The sequence below is a fragment of the Balaenoptera physalus genome, assembly GCF_965194825.1.
Source record: "Balaenoptera physalus genome assembly, chromosome: 2".
NCBI lineage: Eukaryota > Metazoa > Chordata > Mammalia > Artiodactyla > Balaenopteridae > Balaenoptera > Balaenoptera physalus.
In genome coordinates, this window is record NC_138883.1 from 173,542,731 (window position 1) to 173,556,084 (window position 13,354).

The 13,354-nt window shown below is 44.6% G+C and overlaps 1 protein-coding gene and 1 long non-coding RNA gene across 3 annotated transcripts in view; one reads left to right on the plus strand and one right to left on the minus strand.

Moving 5' to 3' along the window:
- Positions 1 to 6,909, minus strand: part of ITGA8 (integrin subunit alpha 8) — a 182,947-nt gene extending 176,038 nt beyond the window's left edge. Inside the window, exons 1-2 of one of the 2 annotated variants that reach the window (XM_082452760.1) lie at positions 6,471 to 6,906; positions 5,644 to 5,777 (exon numbers count right to left, since the gene is read on the minus strand). In XM_082452760.1, the coding sequence (XP_082308886.1) occupies positions 5,644 to 5,777; positions 6,471 to 6,676 (340 nt within the window). In that variant the 5' untranslated portion in view covers positions 6,677 to 6,906. Of the gene's footprint in view, positions 1 to 5,643; positions 5,778 to 6,470 lie in introns of both variants that reach the window. The other variant, XM_082452761.1, reaches the window with a different exon arrangement.
- The window catches only part of LOC309656462, a 1,106,578-nt gene that overhangs the window by 374,583 nt on the left and 718,641 nt on the right, over positions 1 to 13,354 (plus strand). The gene's annotated exons all lie outside the window — the stretch shown is intronic.

A 13,354-nucleotide genomic window follows, 5' to 3' on the forward strand; every position in this document is an offset into this window, starting at 1 on the left:
CTCAACTAGCCGTAGAGCAGATCTGTTTCCCATTTCTAGTGGGACTTTCAAGGACTTCCGTTTTCTAATTGCTTCCTCCGGTGCTGTGAGCTGTGGGGACCGCTCCCCCTTCACTTCTCATGTCAGGACTTCGATGGCCATTGCCTTTTGTCACATGAAAGTTAGAGCCAACTGCGAGAAGCTGAGGGATGTTGGTTGCATCTGTTGGGCCAGCCTGTCAGTCATGGGAGCCATCATGAGCTACTTCTAGAATAAGTAAGCCTTCCAGCTTAATCACCCCTGATGACTCAGCGGGATCAATAATTAGCAGAGTAAGCTTTCTGCCCTAATCTGTGTGTGTGTGTGTGTGTGTGTGTGTGTGTATACATATATATATATATATATATATATATTTTTCATGTGTGTGTGAGAAGCAAAACTTACCCTAACTCTGGCAATATTAATTCTTAAAAGGAGCAGGTTATCTTTGGGCTGCCTTCCGCCTTTTTTGTTTTTTCCACTTTCAGTTGAACTTACTGGAGTCCAGATATCTGCTATCTCTGAGTTCTATCACCTTGGTGTTATCTCCTCTGTCATTTACTGGGATAGCTCTGCCCTGCATTTGCCTTTGCTTTGTTCCTGAACAAAAACTGGTTTCTTTCTGAGGAGGTTAGAAAAGCAAGACTTATGTGACCAATATGTTTCCCAACCCTCACATGAGAAAAAGGGCACACCCAATGCTATGGAAAAACAACCCTGTACCAGTCACAGCGCCAGATGCTTTAAGCTGCTGCTTATTGTGGGCTCACTCGACATGAAATGAAAAATAAAACAGACCCCTGCCCGCCCCTCCACCCCCAACAAAGGCTTCCGGGCTCGAAGCTAAAACACAATTCCGAAAAAATCTTACCATTCTAGAGCTTTGAAATACCCTAACCAAATTGTCTTCCATTTTAAGTTTTTCTTTTTTCTTTCTTTTTTTTTTTTTTTGGAACACAAAGATGCTAAATTAAGGCCAGGCAAATTCTGGTAGTCTTTCTCAGATGACTTCCAAATCTCAATGGTACCTCCCACCTCTTCCTGTTCACTCTTTAAGTGGGTCTCTAACTGGGAGTGTTCCCAGCTATTTGCCCCTCCCTGATTACTAATACTGTGATGATTATCATCATTATTAGCACATGCAATTATCTTTCACTGCAACAGGTTGCATTCGAGCATTTAAAACAATCAAATATTTGTGTACTATGCTTTTGTTACCACTGTTGCAGTTTGCCTTTTCATCATTCCAAAGATGGAGTGTCTGTTTCATTCTGTCTCATTCACCCTTCTTCTAGCTGGAGAGCTGTAACCTAGGAGTTTTTATGTAATCCACACATGGGTTTGGAAAACGTAGGAAGAAGAAAAACAATGAACCTTGGAGTAGATTTAGAAAGGAGAGGCATGAATTTGGCAGATGCGATGTTTTACATTTAAGACGTGGGGCACAGTTTAGAGGCAAAAGTGGAAGAAATCAGTTCGGTGATGGGGAAATTTTATTCTAGTGAAGTAAGAGGGAAAGCCAGGAGGGAGCTGAGAGAAGGACATTTTTGGAGCCACTTGATTTTGTGCAGAGCAGGAAAATTATCTACCCTTTTCCCTCCCCACCACCATATGCTTCCCGAAAGTTTTCTTTTTTCATACTTGAAAGGACCACAGATTTTAATAGTATTCATACATTTGAAGTGCTAGGCAATTCCCAGCTTCCTCTATTTTTGCGTTTATGGTAAGTAATTTTTTTAAATCCAGGTTATAGGATAAAGTAAAAATAAAATAAATGACTATTTAATGAAAAAAATTTCAAACGCAAAGGCAGAAAGAAAAAAAAAGGCAGTTGACCTTAAATAAACTAAGGTTCAAGATCACAACCAGATTCACGGACTAAATTATAGGCCAGTCTCCCCCAGTGTCTAGGCTGAGAGAGTTTAGTAGGTTACCGCAGCGAGCATTAATTTATAGACACCCCCGGGGCCTGAACAAGTTGAAACAACATCATTAAAAGGTCAAATTTACTTAGAATGTCTCGAATTCAGATGTAATAGTAAAAGCAGACAGGGTGGAAAACAGAGACAGTCATGGTTCTCTGTACAAAGGTATATTTGCAATGTGATCTATATTGATGCCCGAGGCATCCCACTCTATTATGTGCATCTCAGTTTGCGGGTGTCCAGCACTCAGAGCCCCTACTTTGTCAAGCAGAGGAATTTCCTTCCTCTTTGGGGGAAACCTGCACATTGCTGCCCATGGGCAGAGGGTAGGACAAGAGGCAGCTGAGGGGGCATATACAACCCATCATTCCCACCTAGACAAAGGCTGTCTCTATGACCTCTGGTTTCCACAACCTTCTACCCAAACTGCTTTCCCCTTTCAGATCTTCTCTGGAGGATCATTTTAACTGGAACCTGTGACGGTAACTTTGGGGCGGGGAAGTGGAGGAGGGGGAGGGAAGGTGAGCAGTGCCTCAGCTCCATAGGATCTAACCTTGAATTTGCAGTCTGTTAGGACCAGCCCTGCATCTACTGTTTACCATTGTGTGGTCTTGGATGTATCTTTTAAACACCTTTGATGTCTGTTGCCTTACTCATAAAATGGGTTTTACATGGTCATTTTGTTGTATGGATTAGAAATAATGTGTATAAGTGACTGGTACATAGTAGGTGATGAATAAATGCAATGCATCTGGTAGCATTGACTGCAACACCCAGAGTCAGAATGCCTCTGTTTCTGCCTTTCATCTTTGGTTCCAAGATCATACTCTGCTCACAGAACTGACACTTGAACTGGAAATAGCTCTACAGGCTCCTGCTGTCCTTCCCTTCCTTTCACAGCTTTGCAGCAAATGGCATTCACTGGCAATTCCACCGTCTTGTGGCTCATGGATAAGGTCATTGGTAGAAATGATGTGTATGTAGTGTGCTGGCCCTCGCTCAGTAGCAAACCCCTGAGCCACAGTCCTCTGATTCCTATTCCCCCACCCATTCTCAGGCCATTCCCAGTAGCAGCCCAGGTTCCTGGGCCCACAGTACCCCCTGATGGCTAAATGGGGAACTTTCTTTTCTCAGTCATTCTTATCTTCTCTCTCTGAAACTCCCCCAGGCTTTCACCGTTCACTGCTTTGTTCATTCCATCATAGACCATTCATTTCTTACAAATGTTGTGTGGCCTCCTATGCCTTGCTTTTTTTTTTTTTTTTCATTTCTTGCTCAATTATTTCAGAAACATCCATCTCCCTCCCTGTTTCCCTCACTTTGTTCCACTTAATGAACCCTCAAGTTATGGCGATTATGGTTGCAAGTATAAAATACTAGGATGAATGCACCTCTCAAGAAAAAAAAACCCCAGGGAATTCCCTGGTGGTCCAGGGGTTAGGACTCCATGCTTCCACTGCAGGGGACAGTGGGAACTAAGATCCCGCATGCCGTGAGGCAAGGCCAAAAAACAAATAAAAGAGAAAAAAAAAAAACATCCATTTAGGAGTGAAATAAGACATAGTTGTAGAACCAGCAGCATTAATCTCGAAAGCCCTTTGCGATATCCAGATGTCTTCCTGAGAACCTGTGCAAAAGGTGCCATCTACCCCCCTCTTTCTCCAAGGAACACTGATGTTTTCTCAACACTCATTATTTTCCTATTTATTTAATCGCCAAAATTGTACTAGTTTGTCCCCTACTGTTTCATTGCAAATATAATTCAGCTACAGTAAGGGTTAAGTGCATTCCTATGGGTTATTCTGGAAACCAAAGCATGATCTTTCAGCATTAGTTCTCTATGGGAAACTGAATTCAAAGCTCCAAACAGTTGCTTTAGAATGAACTTTTGGGAGATGCTGCCTATTGTAATTTAACATTGGAAATTTTTGGTTGGGAGTGGTCAGTTTTCAGTAATTCATATTGATGTCTGTATTCTCTGGTTTTCATTTGTTGAACGGTGACATCTACTGGGATGAGTACTTAGAAAGGTATTCAGGTGTGACTTATCTGGACAGATATTGATTCTTCCTTATCAAAGAGAAAATATACTAACCAGATCCTGATTTGATATGCTGATATGTTATGGGAATATTCTAGAAAGTTATTAAATTCATGTCCATGACTATAGATTGACTGTTGGTAAAAATACATCAAATGTCTCAAAATGCAAATGCTAATTTCCCTTAGCTTAAATTCAAGTATGCCAACAATTTATGTTTTTATTTATCAAGGCTTACATTTAAAATACTTTTTAAAATACAAATGATTTTGACGTGGATTAGTAAAATACCTTTAATTTTATGCTTAATTGTTCTGATTTAGGAAATTTATTCTCAAGCAAGAGGTCAGTAATTAGAAGCATCTAAAGTCCTGATTCAACAACTAATTGAAAGATTTCTTTCACAAATTAATATCAAGTGGTTTAATTTTTCCAGTTTCTAAGAGTTAAACTTTAAAAGTTTATAAAAATTGGTATGAAATAACTGAATTAGTCAATAAGATGGTAAATGAGCTATTGTGACCATATATAGACACATATGAAAAGCATAATTTTAAAGTGTTTTCATAAAATATTTCCTAGTTTGGTCATAATTCAAGCTAATACTTGCGTAGGAGTTTTTTCTTTGAAATGATTCCCATATACTTAGAAGTGAAATTATTTTCTCCTTTAAAATAAAAACTGCAAATCAGTTAAAGTAACAGGTAAATACCACCCATCCAATTTCATCAAAATTCTGTGAAAATTGATGTCCTACATAAATTCTAAATGAATACTAATGTAACAATAATGAAGAATAGGTCATAAAATAGTTGTGTGGTGCAAAAGGTATTTTAATTGATTGTTCGTCAAAGAACATTATTTGAGTTGACACATTCACATTTTTCTGAAAAGAGGTGTTTTCTTCCTGATAATGTATACCTTTTGAATTCATAAAGTTTTAGAGGTACAAATTAAAACATTCAGTGTTAACGTTTTTGAAAGCATTAAGTTTAAATTGTTTTCTCAAGACCCAAGGAGAAAACACCAGAGGAAACATAACCAGCCTGAATTGTTTAAAATGTATTTTCCCTTTAATTAAATAAGAAACATCTGTCCAGGGATTTTGGAAATGAATGTAATCCATCCACACTCTGCCTGTACTCGTTTGCATCCAATGTCCGATATTTTGAAAGAAAATTCTTTCTTTCTGTAAAGAATTAAACAGCAACATGGAGTGATATCTGGGTCTGTAGCAGCTGACTCTTGCCTCCGGAGCTTGGGCACTGGAAATGCTAAGGATCTGTCTTTTCCCAGATTTGTCCTTGGGAAGTAACCAAATTCTCTCTGGAATCAAGGTTAGGGTGTAACATCTGCCTTTCTCCAAACCGACCACTCCCCCTGAAAATGCTTATCTCGGAAGAGTAAGGAAACAGCAGTTACCAGGGTGCGCCCAAATACCCACGCTCACAATACCGTTTCCCCTCTGGGGTGCACTCAACATTTTCCTCCCCTTCACTCCGGCTTTAAAAAGCTGGTTTCTCTAGGGACCTGCGCTGCCCACAACACAGACCCATCAGACAGGCCACATGAGCACAAAGAAAGTGGACAGTTGACTCCAGGATGGCTGTGGCTCTTTGAAACCAGGACCCACAGTTGGGAATGACAAGTATCACTTACTGGTGGTGTCAAACGGTATCTGCCTGCACTGCACGGACCCCTCGGCGGGCCAAGGACAGTAGTAGACGGCTCCCCCTTCCACGATGTCTGGCTGGCTGGTGTTGGCTTTGGGCGCTCCCACCAAGACACTCGCTCTGCGCAAAGGGTTGGAGAGGAATCACTCCTTGGGAATCACAAACGTGAGCGCAGGCGACGCTGTCTCTGCAGCAGCCTGCCCACCGAGACTAGGGTCGGGGTCAAGGGCAGAAACGTGTTTAGGATGGAGACCGACCATCAAACCTGATTTCCTCGCGGAAACCTATGGGCGTCTGAAACCTGGTTTGGAAGAGGGTGCAAACAGTCCTAATTCTTCTCTAGGTGGAGCTATGTATATAGTGAGTTGAGGGAAGAGGGGCGGGCGGGGGGGAATAGCCAAGGACAGAGCCCAGCTGCTTGTAGCAGACAGCACTTGCGCCCAGACCCTTAATGGTTACGGGCTACGTATAAACAGACCGTGTTGCGGTCGTGGTTTTCACTGGCTTGAGTCCGCTCGGTCCCGTTTCCCCCTTTGTACGACGCTGAAGTCTTTGTCTCGGGACCTCCCCGGGACCTTCGGATTCTAGGCAAGCGGCATGTCCCTAGCTCAAAGTTCACAAGGCACATCTAGCACGGAAGGCGAGAGAAGAGGCTGGTGGCGGGGAGCCGGACGGGACCCCCAGCGGGCAGCGCGATGGGCTCTCAGGATCGCCTGCCATCAGGCTGCGGGGACAGGCGCGGGTCCCCCGGCAGAGGGCCAGGGACCCATCCTGGGGCGGGGGTGGGGGGGCCGCGCGCGCGGGGAAACTTACGTGCGAGCGGCAGGTACGTGGAAGTCCACCGCGTAGCCGAAGTAGCTGCCCTCGGGGCCGCCGTACACCGTGAGCTGGTCCACGTCCAAGTTGAACGCCTGCGAGGCGGGCGACCACAGCACCACCAGCGCGGCCGAGAAGCAGCAGAGGGGCGCGAGGGGCGGCGCCCGGTTGCCCCGGGGACCGCGGCGGGCCCGGGCGGACATCGCCCTCCGCCCGGCCGGTGCTCACCGGGCGGCGGGAGCCGAAGACCCCGGCCGGGGAACGGCGGGCGTGGGGGGCTGGCGGTCCCCGATGCCCGCGGCCCGGGTCGGTGCGCGCGGCGCGTCCGCGGTGACAGCCCCGGGCGATCCTCCGCGCGTCCCCTGCGGTCTGCCGGCCGCCTGGTCCCGCGGCTCGGGGGGCTGGCGGAGGGGATCCGAGCCCTCCTCTGGCAGCGGGAGGGGCCGCGGCGCGGTCGGGGCGCCTCCTAGCGGCGCGTCCGCGCACTGCGGGCCGGAGCCCGCGACTCCCCGGCCGCCCTCGGCCCCGCTGGCTGCCGGCGCCTGCTTCGGCCGCCCGGCTTTCTACATCTCAAGAACGATCTGAGCCTCACACAGGCCAACTCAAGCCATTGCTTTTGGAAGCCGATCTCCCCCCTCCCCCGGCCCCCGCCGCATGGGGCGAGGATTTACTCCAGTGTCTCCCAAATGGAAAACTGTGAAAGCGTACCCCAGCACGAGGGACGAGGCCAGACCAAGCCGGGATCTTTGCGTCACCTCTGCAGCCTGAAGACCCTTTCAGGGTCGATGTGCGTTTGTTCGCCTGTGACTGAGAATGAAAGTTTAAATCCAACAATCCCCTCCTCCCCCACCTCTACCCGACCTCCCTGCCGAGGTAGCTGATAGAGCAATCCTGGAGATTTTATTTAGGTCTTTCTCAAAGGCACGTGGCGCACGTCAAGTGACTGGGCCCTATATGTCCTTGACCCTGTGTAATTGTGGTGAAGACTGGCAAAGTTGGGAATGTCGGAATTTCCAGTTTACCCCCAGCAGGGGTCGAGGGTGTAGGTTGGAATCAGCAGGAGGTCAAACTTCAGTTCCAATCCACCACCGGTGTTACTGATCTCTTTCTGTGTCTTCTGCTTGCGGTAGGGAGTGAAGGATGAGTAGGGGGAGAAGGCAGAACAGAACCGTGATGTAGAAGCCCTTACATAACATGTGGTCTTCCGGGGAAACAGGACTGATGGGGAAAGAGAGCAATTAAGCGTTAAACAGGGTGGCGCTGGGGTTATATAGGTATAGAGATGGGAGAGGTGCGTAGGGTCTACAGTATTTTAAGGAGAAGTGTTGGTAGATTTCAACAGAAATTTGAATATGAGGCTTGGCTTTGGACATTGTGGGCGGAGTGATTGAGGGAAGGTATTAAAGACAGAAAGGCTGGGATGAAATGGTTGTGCCAGGGATTAGAATAAAAGTGTGGGCTGGAGAGCAGTGGGAGATAGGGATGGACGTCCTGAGAAAGGATCTTAATGACAAGAACATTTATTGAGGCAAAGGGAGCCGGTTCTACAGCAAAGGCATGACATGCCCACAGGGATTCCGGAAGTTCAGTGGAGGATGTGTGTGTGTGTTGGGGGAAGGGGGTCAGTTGTTAGAAGGAAGAGACAGCAAACCAGCTGTTGCCCAAATGCACTGGCTGATGAGGACGTCGACATGATTAACAGATGGAAGGGAAAGGAAGCCCACAGGGTTAACTAGCAGGAAAAGGGCCAGAAGACTGATGGCAGAAGGAAAGTGAAGGTGAGCCCAAGGTGAGTCTGCAGGTATCGACTAAGAAGAGGAGAATCACAAACAGTAGCAATGGGCAAGGAGAGCATAATGGGAGGTAGATGGTGAGTTAGATGCCGGACCTGTTGAGTCTGTTACTAGCATGGGATCCCCAAGAAGCTGGAAGCGTCAACTGTGATTCAGAGCAGTGGTCTAGTCTGGTGGTGCAGATGTAGGAGTCCATCCACGGAAAATCTCTGCTCCCATTGAAAAGCTAGACTCTCTCTCTCTTACATTAGAACCCACTTGGCAGACTGATTTAAATTGTACATTTTCATCTTTGCTTGTCTCATCCCTGTAAAAATGCTAAAAATTAATAAGCTATCAGAAGATTATGTAGCAAATCATCACATCTGGATCATTTCCTAACTGGATAGTCCTTTCCCAGACAAGGACTTAAAAGTAGAGGGTAGAAAACATTTTTCTCAGTCCAAAAGTTCTCTTGTGTTGGATACAAAGTCCGCTACCCTGGGTCAGGTTACTATTGTTCATAAAAGGGATGTTCCCTAGAGTAAATTTCAGTGAGTAATTCACATGCAACGTACACATGGGCATATTCAGAGCTGTGGGAGACCTTGAGACTGGGAAATAACCTCAACTCCATCATTTCCTGAGACTGCATGCTGAAATGTGTAAATTCATCACATGGCAGGCAAGTCTTATGTTGAAATGGAACACCTAAATAGGTAGAAAGTAATGGGGGGGGTGATGAATTGGGAGATTGGGATTGACATATATACACTATTGATACTATGTATAAAATAGATAACTAATGAGAACCTACTGTATAGCGCAGGGAACTCTGCTCAATGCTCTGTGGTGACCTAAATGAGAAGGAAATCCAAAACAGAGGGAATATATGTATATCTATAGCTGATTCACTTTGCTGTACAGTATAAACTAACACACTATTGTAAAGCAACTATACTCCAATAAAAATTATTTTTAAAAAAGTATTTTGAGTTAAAAAATCCAGCCTTTTCTCAAGTCTTTATGAGGGCATGTTTCAAAAGATTTACAAAGATAACATAAGCAATCATTATCTCTATTTGTTTAAATTAATAAAGTGCAATTAAAAACAAAAAGAAAGTAATAGCATAATCCTAGATGTACACTTGGTCCACATACCAACTTACCAGACAGAAGTAGCTCAATATTATAAAATGCTTTGATCTGTGTAAATCAGCACATCACCAGGGTATCCCCTTTTGTCACTGTCTTGCTTTTTGATATTTCTATCATGTTCCTTATTTTTAATTCAAGATAGGGGTAGGCCAGGAAAGAAAATTCTACTTATTGCCACATAATTGGATACCTATAGTTGTCCGTTTCTTCTAAAACACACTTGTTCTTGATTTATACAACAAGCCTATATTCTTAATAGTGTCACTTTCCACTGTACAGATGAGGGCATTAAGGTTCAGAGAGGTACAAGCATATACAAAGTTACAGAGCAAGTGAGTGGTGTGATTTGAACCCAGGACCGGCAGATGCCAAAACCAGTTCCTCATACTATTAGGTCTATAAGTATGTTTTTGTTAAGTTATGGCAATAATGGGAAGTCACCTTTCTAAAGTAGCAAGCTCTTCTGGGCTGGCCCTTTGAGCATGCCCATGCGTCGTGATTGAGAGGTGGCATAATGTAGCAGTGTGTTAAGAGGTCTCAGAAAAGGGTTTGGTGGTACCTTGGTATTCAAAGAGTGGAGGGAAAGCAAACGTACTTGAAGCTCTTTGACCTTCCTGGGAGACCAAGAGCCTGGGAGAGTAGTAAGTCTTCCAAGATGCCAGAAAAAAAAAAAAAATCTGCAATAATTACAGGGACAGAATAGGTCTGCATAGGTGTCTTGCACATTGCACTATTCTGACACGTGGGAACCATGCCAATCAGTAAAACCTGGGGCACCGTCAGAGAAACACATGGACAGGGACAGGCCTTATGCTGAATGAGAAGTTTGACATTTTAAAGATCTACTAGCACTGATTTATTTGTCAGAAAAGCAAGTCTGGGAATTGTTTGTCATGCATGTGAGTACGTGTGTATATTTAATACTGAGAAAGGTATACATAGTTGTTTCCCTAAACAGAAAAGAAAAGAACCCAAAGGTCAAAGATGAAACAGATTTGGCCCAGACATTCCAAAAATAAATAAGTAAAGAGTACCCTAGGAAAAAAAAAAATGCTCTCTGGGTTGTAGCCATGTCTGAAGTACTTAAAAATAGAGATGTTGTAACATTTAACCATTAGTGCATACTTTTTAACAGAAGACCAAATACCTTTGTAACTTAATAACCAATTACTATTCCCCACTGTTTATTTTATTTTTTAACAGTTTTTTAAAATATTTATTTCTTTAACTTATTTATTTTTTAAATTTTTTTGGCTGTGTCGGGTCTTCGTTGTGGCATGGGGGCTTCTCTCTAGTTGTGGTGTGAGGGCTCCAGGGCACGTGGGCTCTGTAGTTTGCAGCACACGGTCTCAGTAGTTGTGGTGTATGGGCTTAGGTGCCCCGTGGCATGTAGGATCTTAGCTCCCTGACCAGGGATCGAACCTGCGTCCCCTGCTTTGGAAGGCAGAGTCTTTACCACTGGACCACTGGGAAGTCCCTCCCCACTATGTTTAAATCTATTTCTTTATGTGATAAAAAGTGATCCTGCCTCCAAATCAAGAGCTAGGGGAGTCCCGACCTGATTATTTCATTAATACAATCACAATTTCAATATGTTAATTAAACTATTTACAAAATAAGCCAATGTAAAAACAATGTGTTCTTGAAGATTCCATCAGCTTTAAAAATGAATGCACCACAAATGGAAGGTAGTTTTTCAATCTCTTCTTGTATTTTGGGTAACTGAGGTGATCTCAGGGTTTTTTTGGTTTGTTTCTTTGTTTTTGGTTTGATTGTTTTTTTCTTTTTTTTGCCCAACTGGACTCAGAGTTTCTGCAATGCTAGAAACCACTGATTAGTAAACACTGGTCAGTTAAACTTACTTTGGGCAAACAACTTTTAAATCTGTCAAGTGTCTCTGCTAGCATAAGCTTATGTCTGCAAATTTTCTATTTCTGGTCCCTGGAAGATGAATCTCATTATAGTAAAATCTTTTTTTTTTCTTTTTGATAATTTTGTTTGTAATTCTCTTTTATGATTTCCCTTCATGATTTTATTAGCCACTTCTAAGTTAGAAGTGCTGCAGCAGTGGCCCCCGTGCTGGCAGATGTTCAAGCACAGCCAGCAGTTGGTTTAGCTGAAGGAAAATTCCCACCAGACTCTGACTTGATCTCTTTTTAGAATGAGCCTTTTAAATACAACTCTGCTTTAAACAAAAATAAAAATAAATAAAACAATTCTTTCTCTAAAAAAGGAAGGTAACTGAGGCCAATGGTGTTCTTCCAGAGCCTTGACATCTGGGGATAAATCTTCCTGAGAGTCAAAGACCCCAGGCAGCTGAGCTTATACGCAAGACCTTGATTTACAGATTTTAATTAGGGCCAGTCCACTCCAGAATCTTGAAAAACCTACACACGTCTGATGGGTTGGCCACAGTGACTAAAGCAAACTTCCATGGGAAAAAACTCACAACATCTTAGTTGTAAATTTGGAGTCTGGCAGTTGGGAAGTGCAGTTCCCCAAAAGCTTATGCTTGAGTCCAGTGCCAAAGGAGGCTGTGGGAATATATTCGAAGGGCTTTATTATTGTTAAATTTCAATAAGGTATTAGGGGTCCTGGGGAAAGAGAGTCACTTAAAATGAGGAGTGAGGCATTCTCCCCACCTGTGCATGTGCCAGGTGTCTTAATTCATTCAGGCAGCTGTAACTAAATACCATAGACTGGGCGGCTCATAAAAAACAGAAACTTATTTCTCACAGTTCTGGAGACCGGAAGTCCAAGGTCAAGGTGCCAGTGCGATTGGGTTCTCATGAGAGCCCTCTCCAGGTTGCCCACTTCTCATTGTATTCTCACATGGCAGAAAGGGGGTGAGAGAGTCCTCTGGGGTTCCTTTTATAAGGCACTAATTCCATCATGGGGCTCCACCCTCATGACCTCCCAAAGGTCCCACCTCCCAATACTATCACATTGGGGGTTGGGATTTCAACATATGCATGGGGGAGGGGCGGCGGGCTGGACAAAAACATTCACCCCGTTGCACCAGGACTTGAAAGCAGAGGCTTTTGTGAACACAATCCTGCAGGCATCTCTGTGGACCCAGGACAAGGGTAAATAGTTGTGGGTTCCAGGGGGAGACAGCAGCTGTGGCCTTCTGAAGCAGCCAAACTCTTCATTCAGCGCTTGGAGGATGCTGAAGGACTCCGGCGAGACACCAAAGGTCTCCTACAAATAGGTGGGGAAGTCATGGAGGAGTCCTCCTCTTATGGGAGGAGGTGAAGGCTGGGGCATCTGATTGGTGATCTGAGTGTGTTTTCTTTTTGCTTTAAATTTATTTTATTTATTTATTTATTTTTGGCTGTGTTGGGTCTTCATTGCCGCACGCGGGCTTTCTCTAGTTGCAGCGAGTGGGGGTTAGTCTTCGTTGCGGTGCACGGACTTCTCATTGCGGTGGCTTCTCTTGTTGCGGAGCACGGGCTCTAGGCGCGCGGGCTCAGTAGTTGTGGCTTGAGGGCTCTAGAGTGCAGGCTCAGTAGTTGTGGCGCATGGGCTTAGTTGCTCCGCGGCATGTGGGATCTTCCTGGACCAGGGCTCGAACCCGTGTCCGCAGCACTGGCAGGCGGATTCTCAGCCACTGCGCCACCAGGGAAGCCCCCTGAGTGTGTTTTAAGCCCCAGACTAGGTTGCTGTGTTTATTCCACGGTGGGAAGATGCTAGGAGGGTGTCTAGGACTGCCCTCTAGTGTCTGTGACCCTATTAAAGCGTGTGAGATTTTCTTGTGAAAAAATGAGGTAGTCTCACAATTTAGATGACCTTTTCATTACAAAGTTCCCAAATTTGAGTTGGTCTTTCTCACGTTTATCACCATCTTTATTTCCTTGTGGTAGCTTTGCAAATCAGGTAAAAAGGGAAAAAGAAGAGAGATGTAAAGGAGAGGAGGAAGGAAAGAAGGGAGGAGGGAGGGAAGGAAAGAAT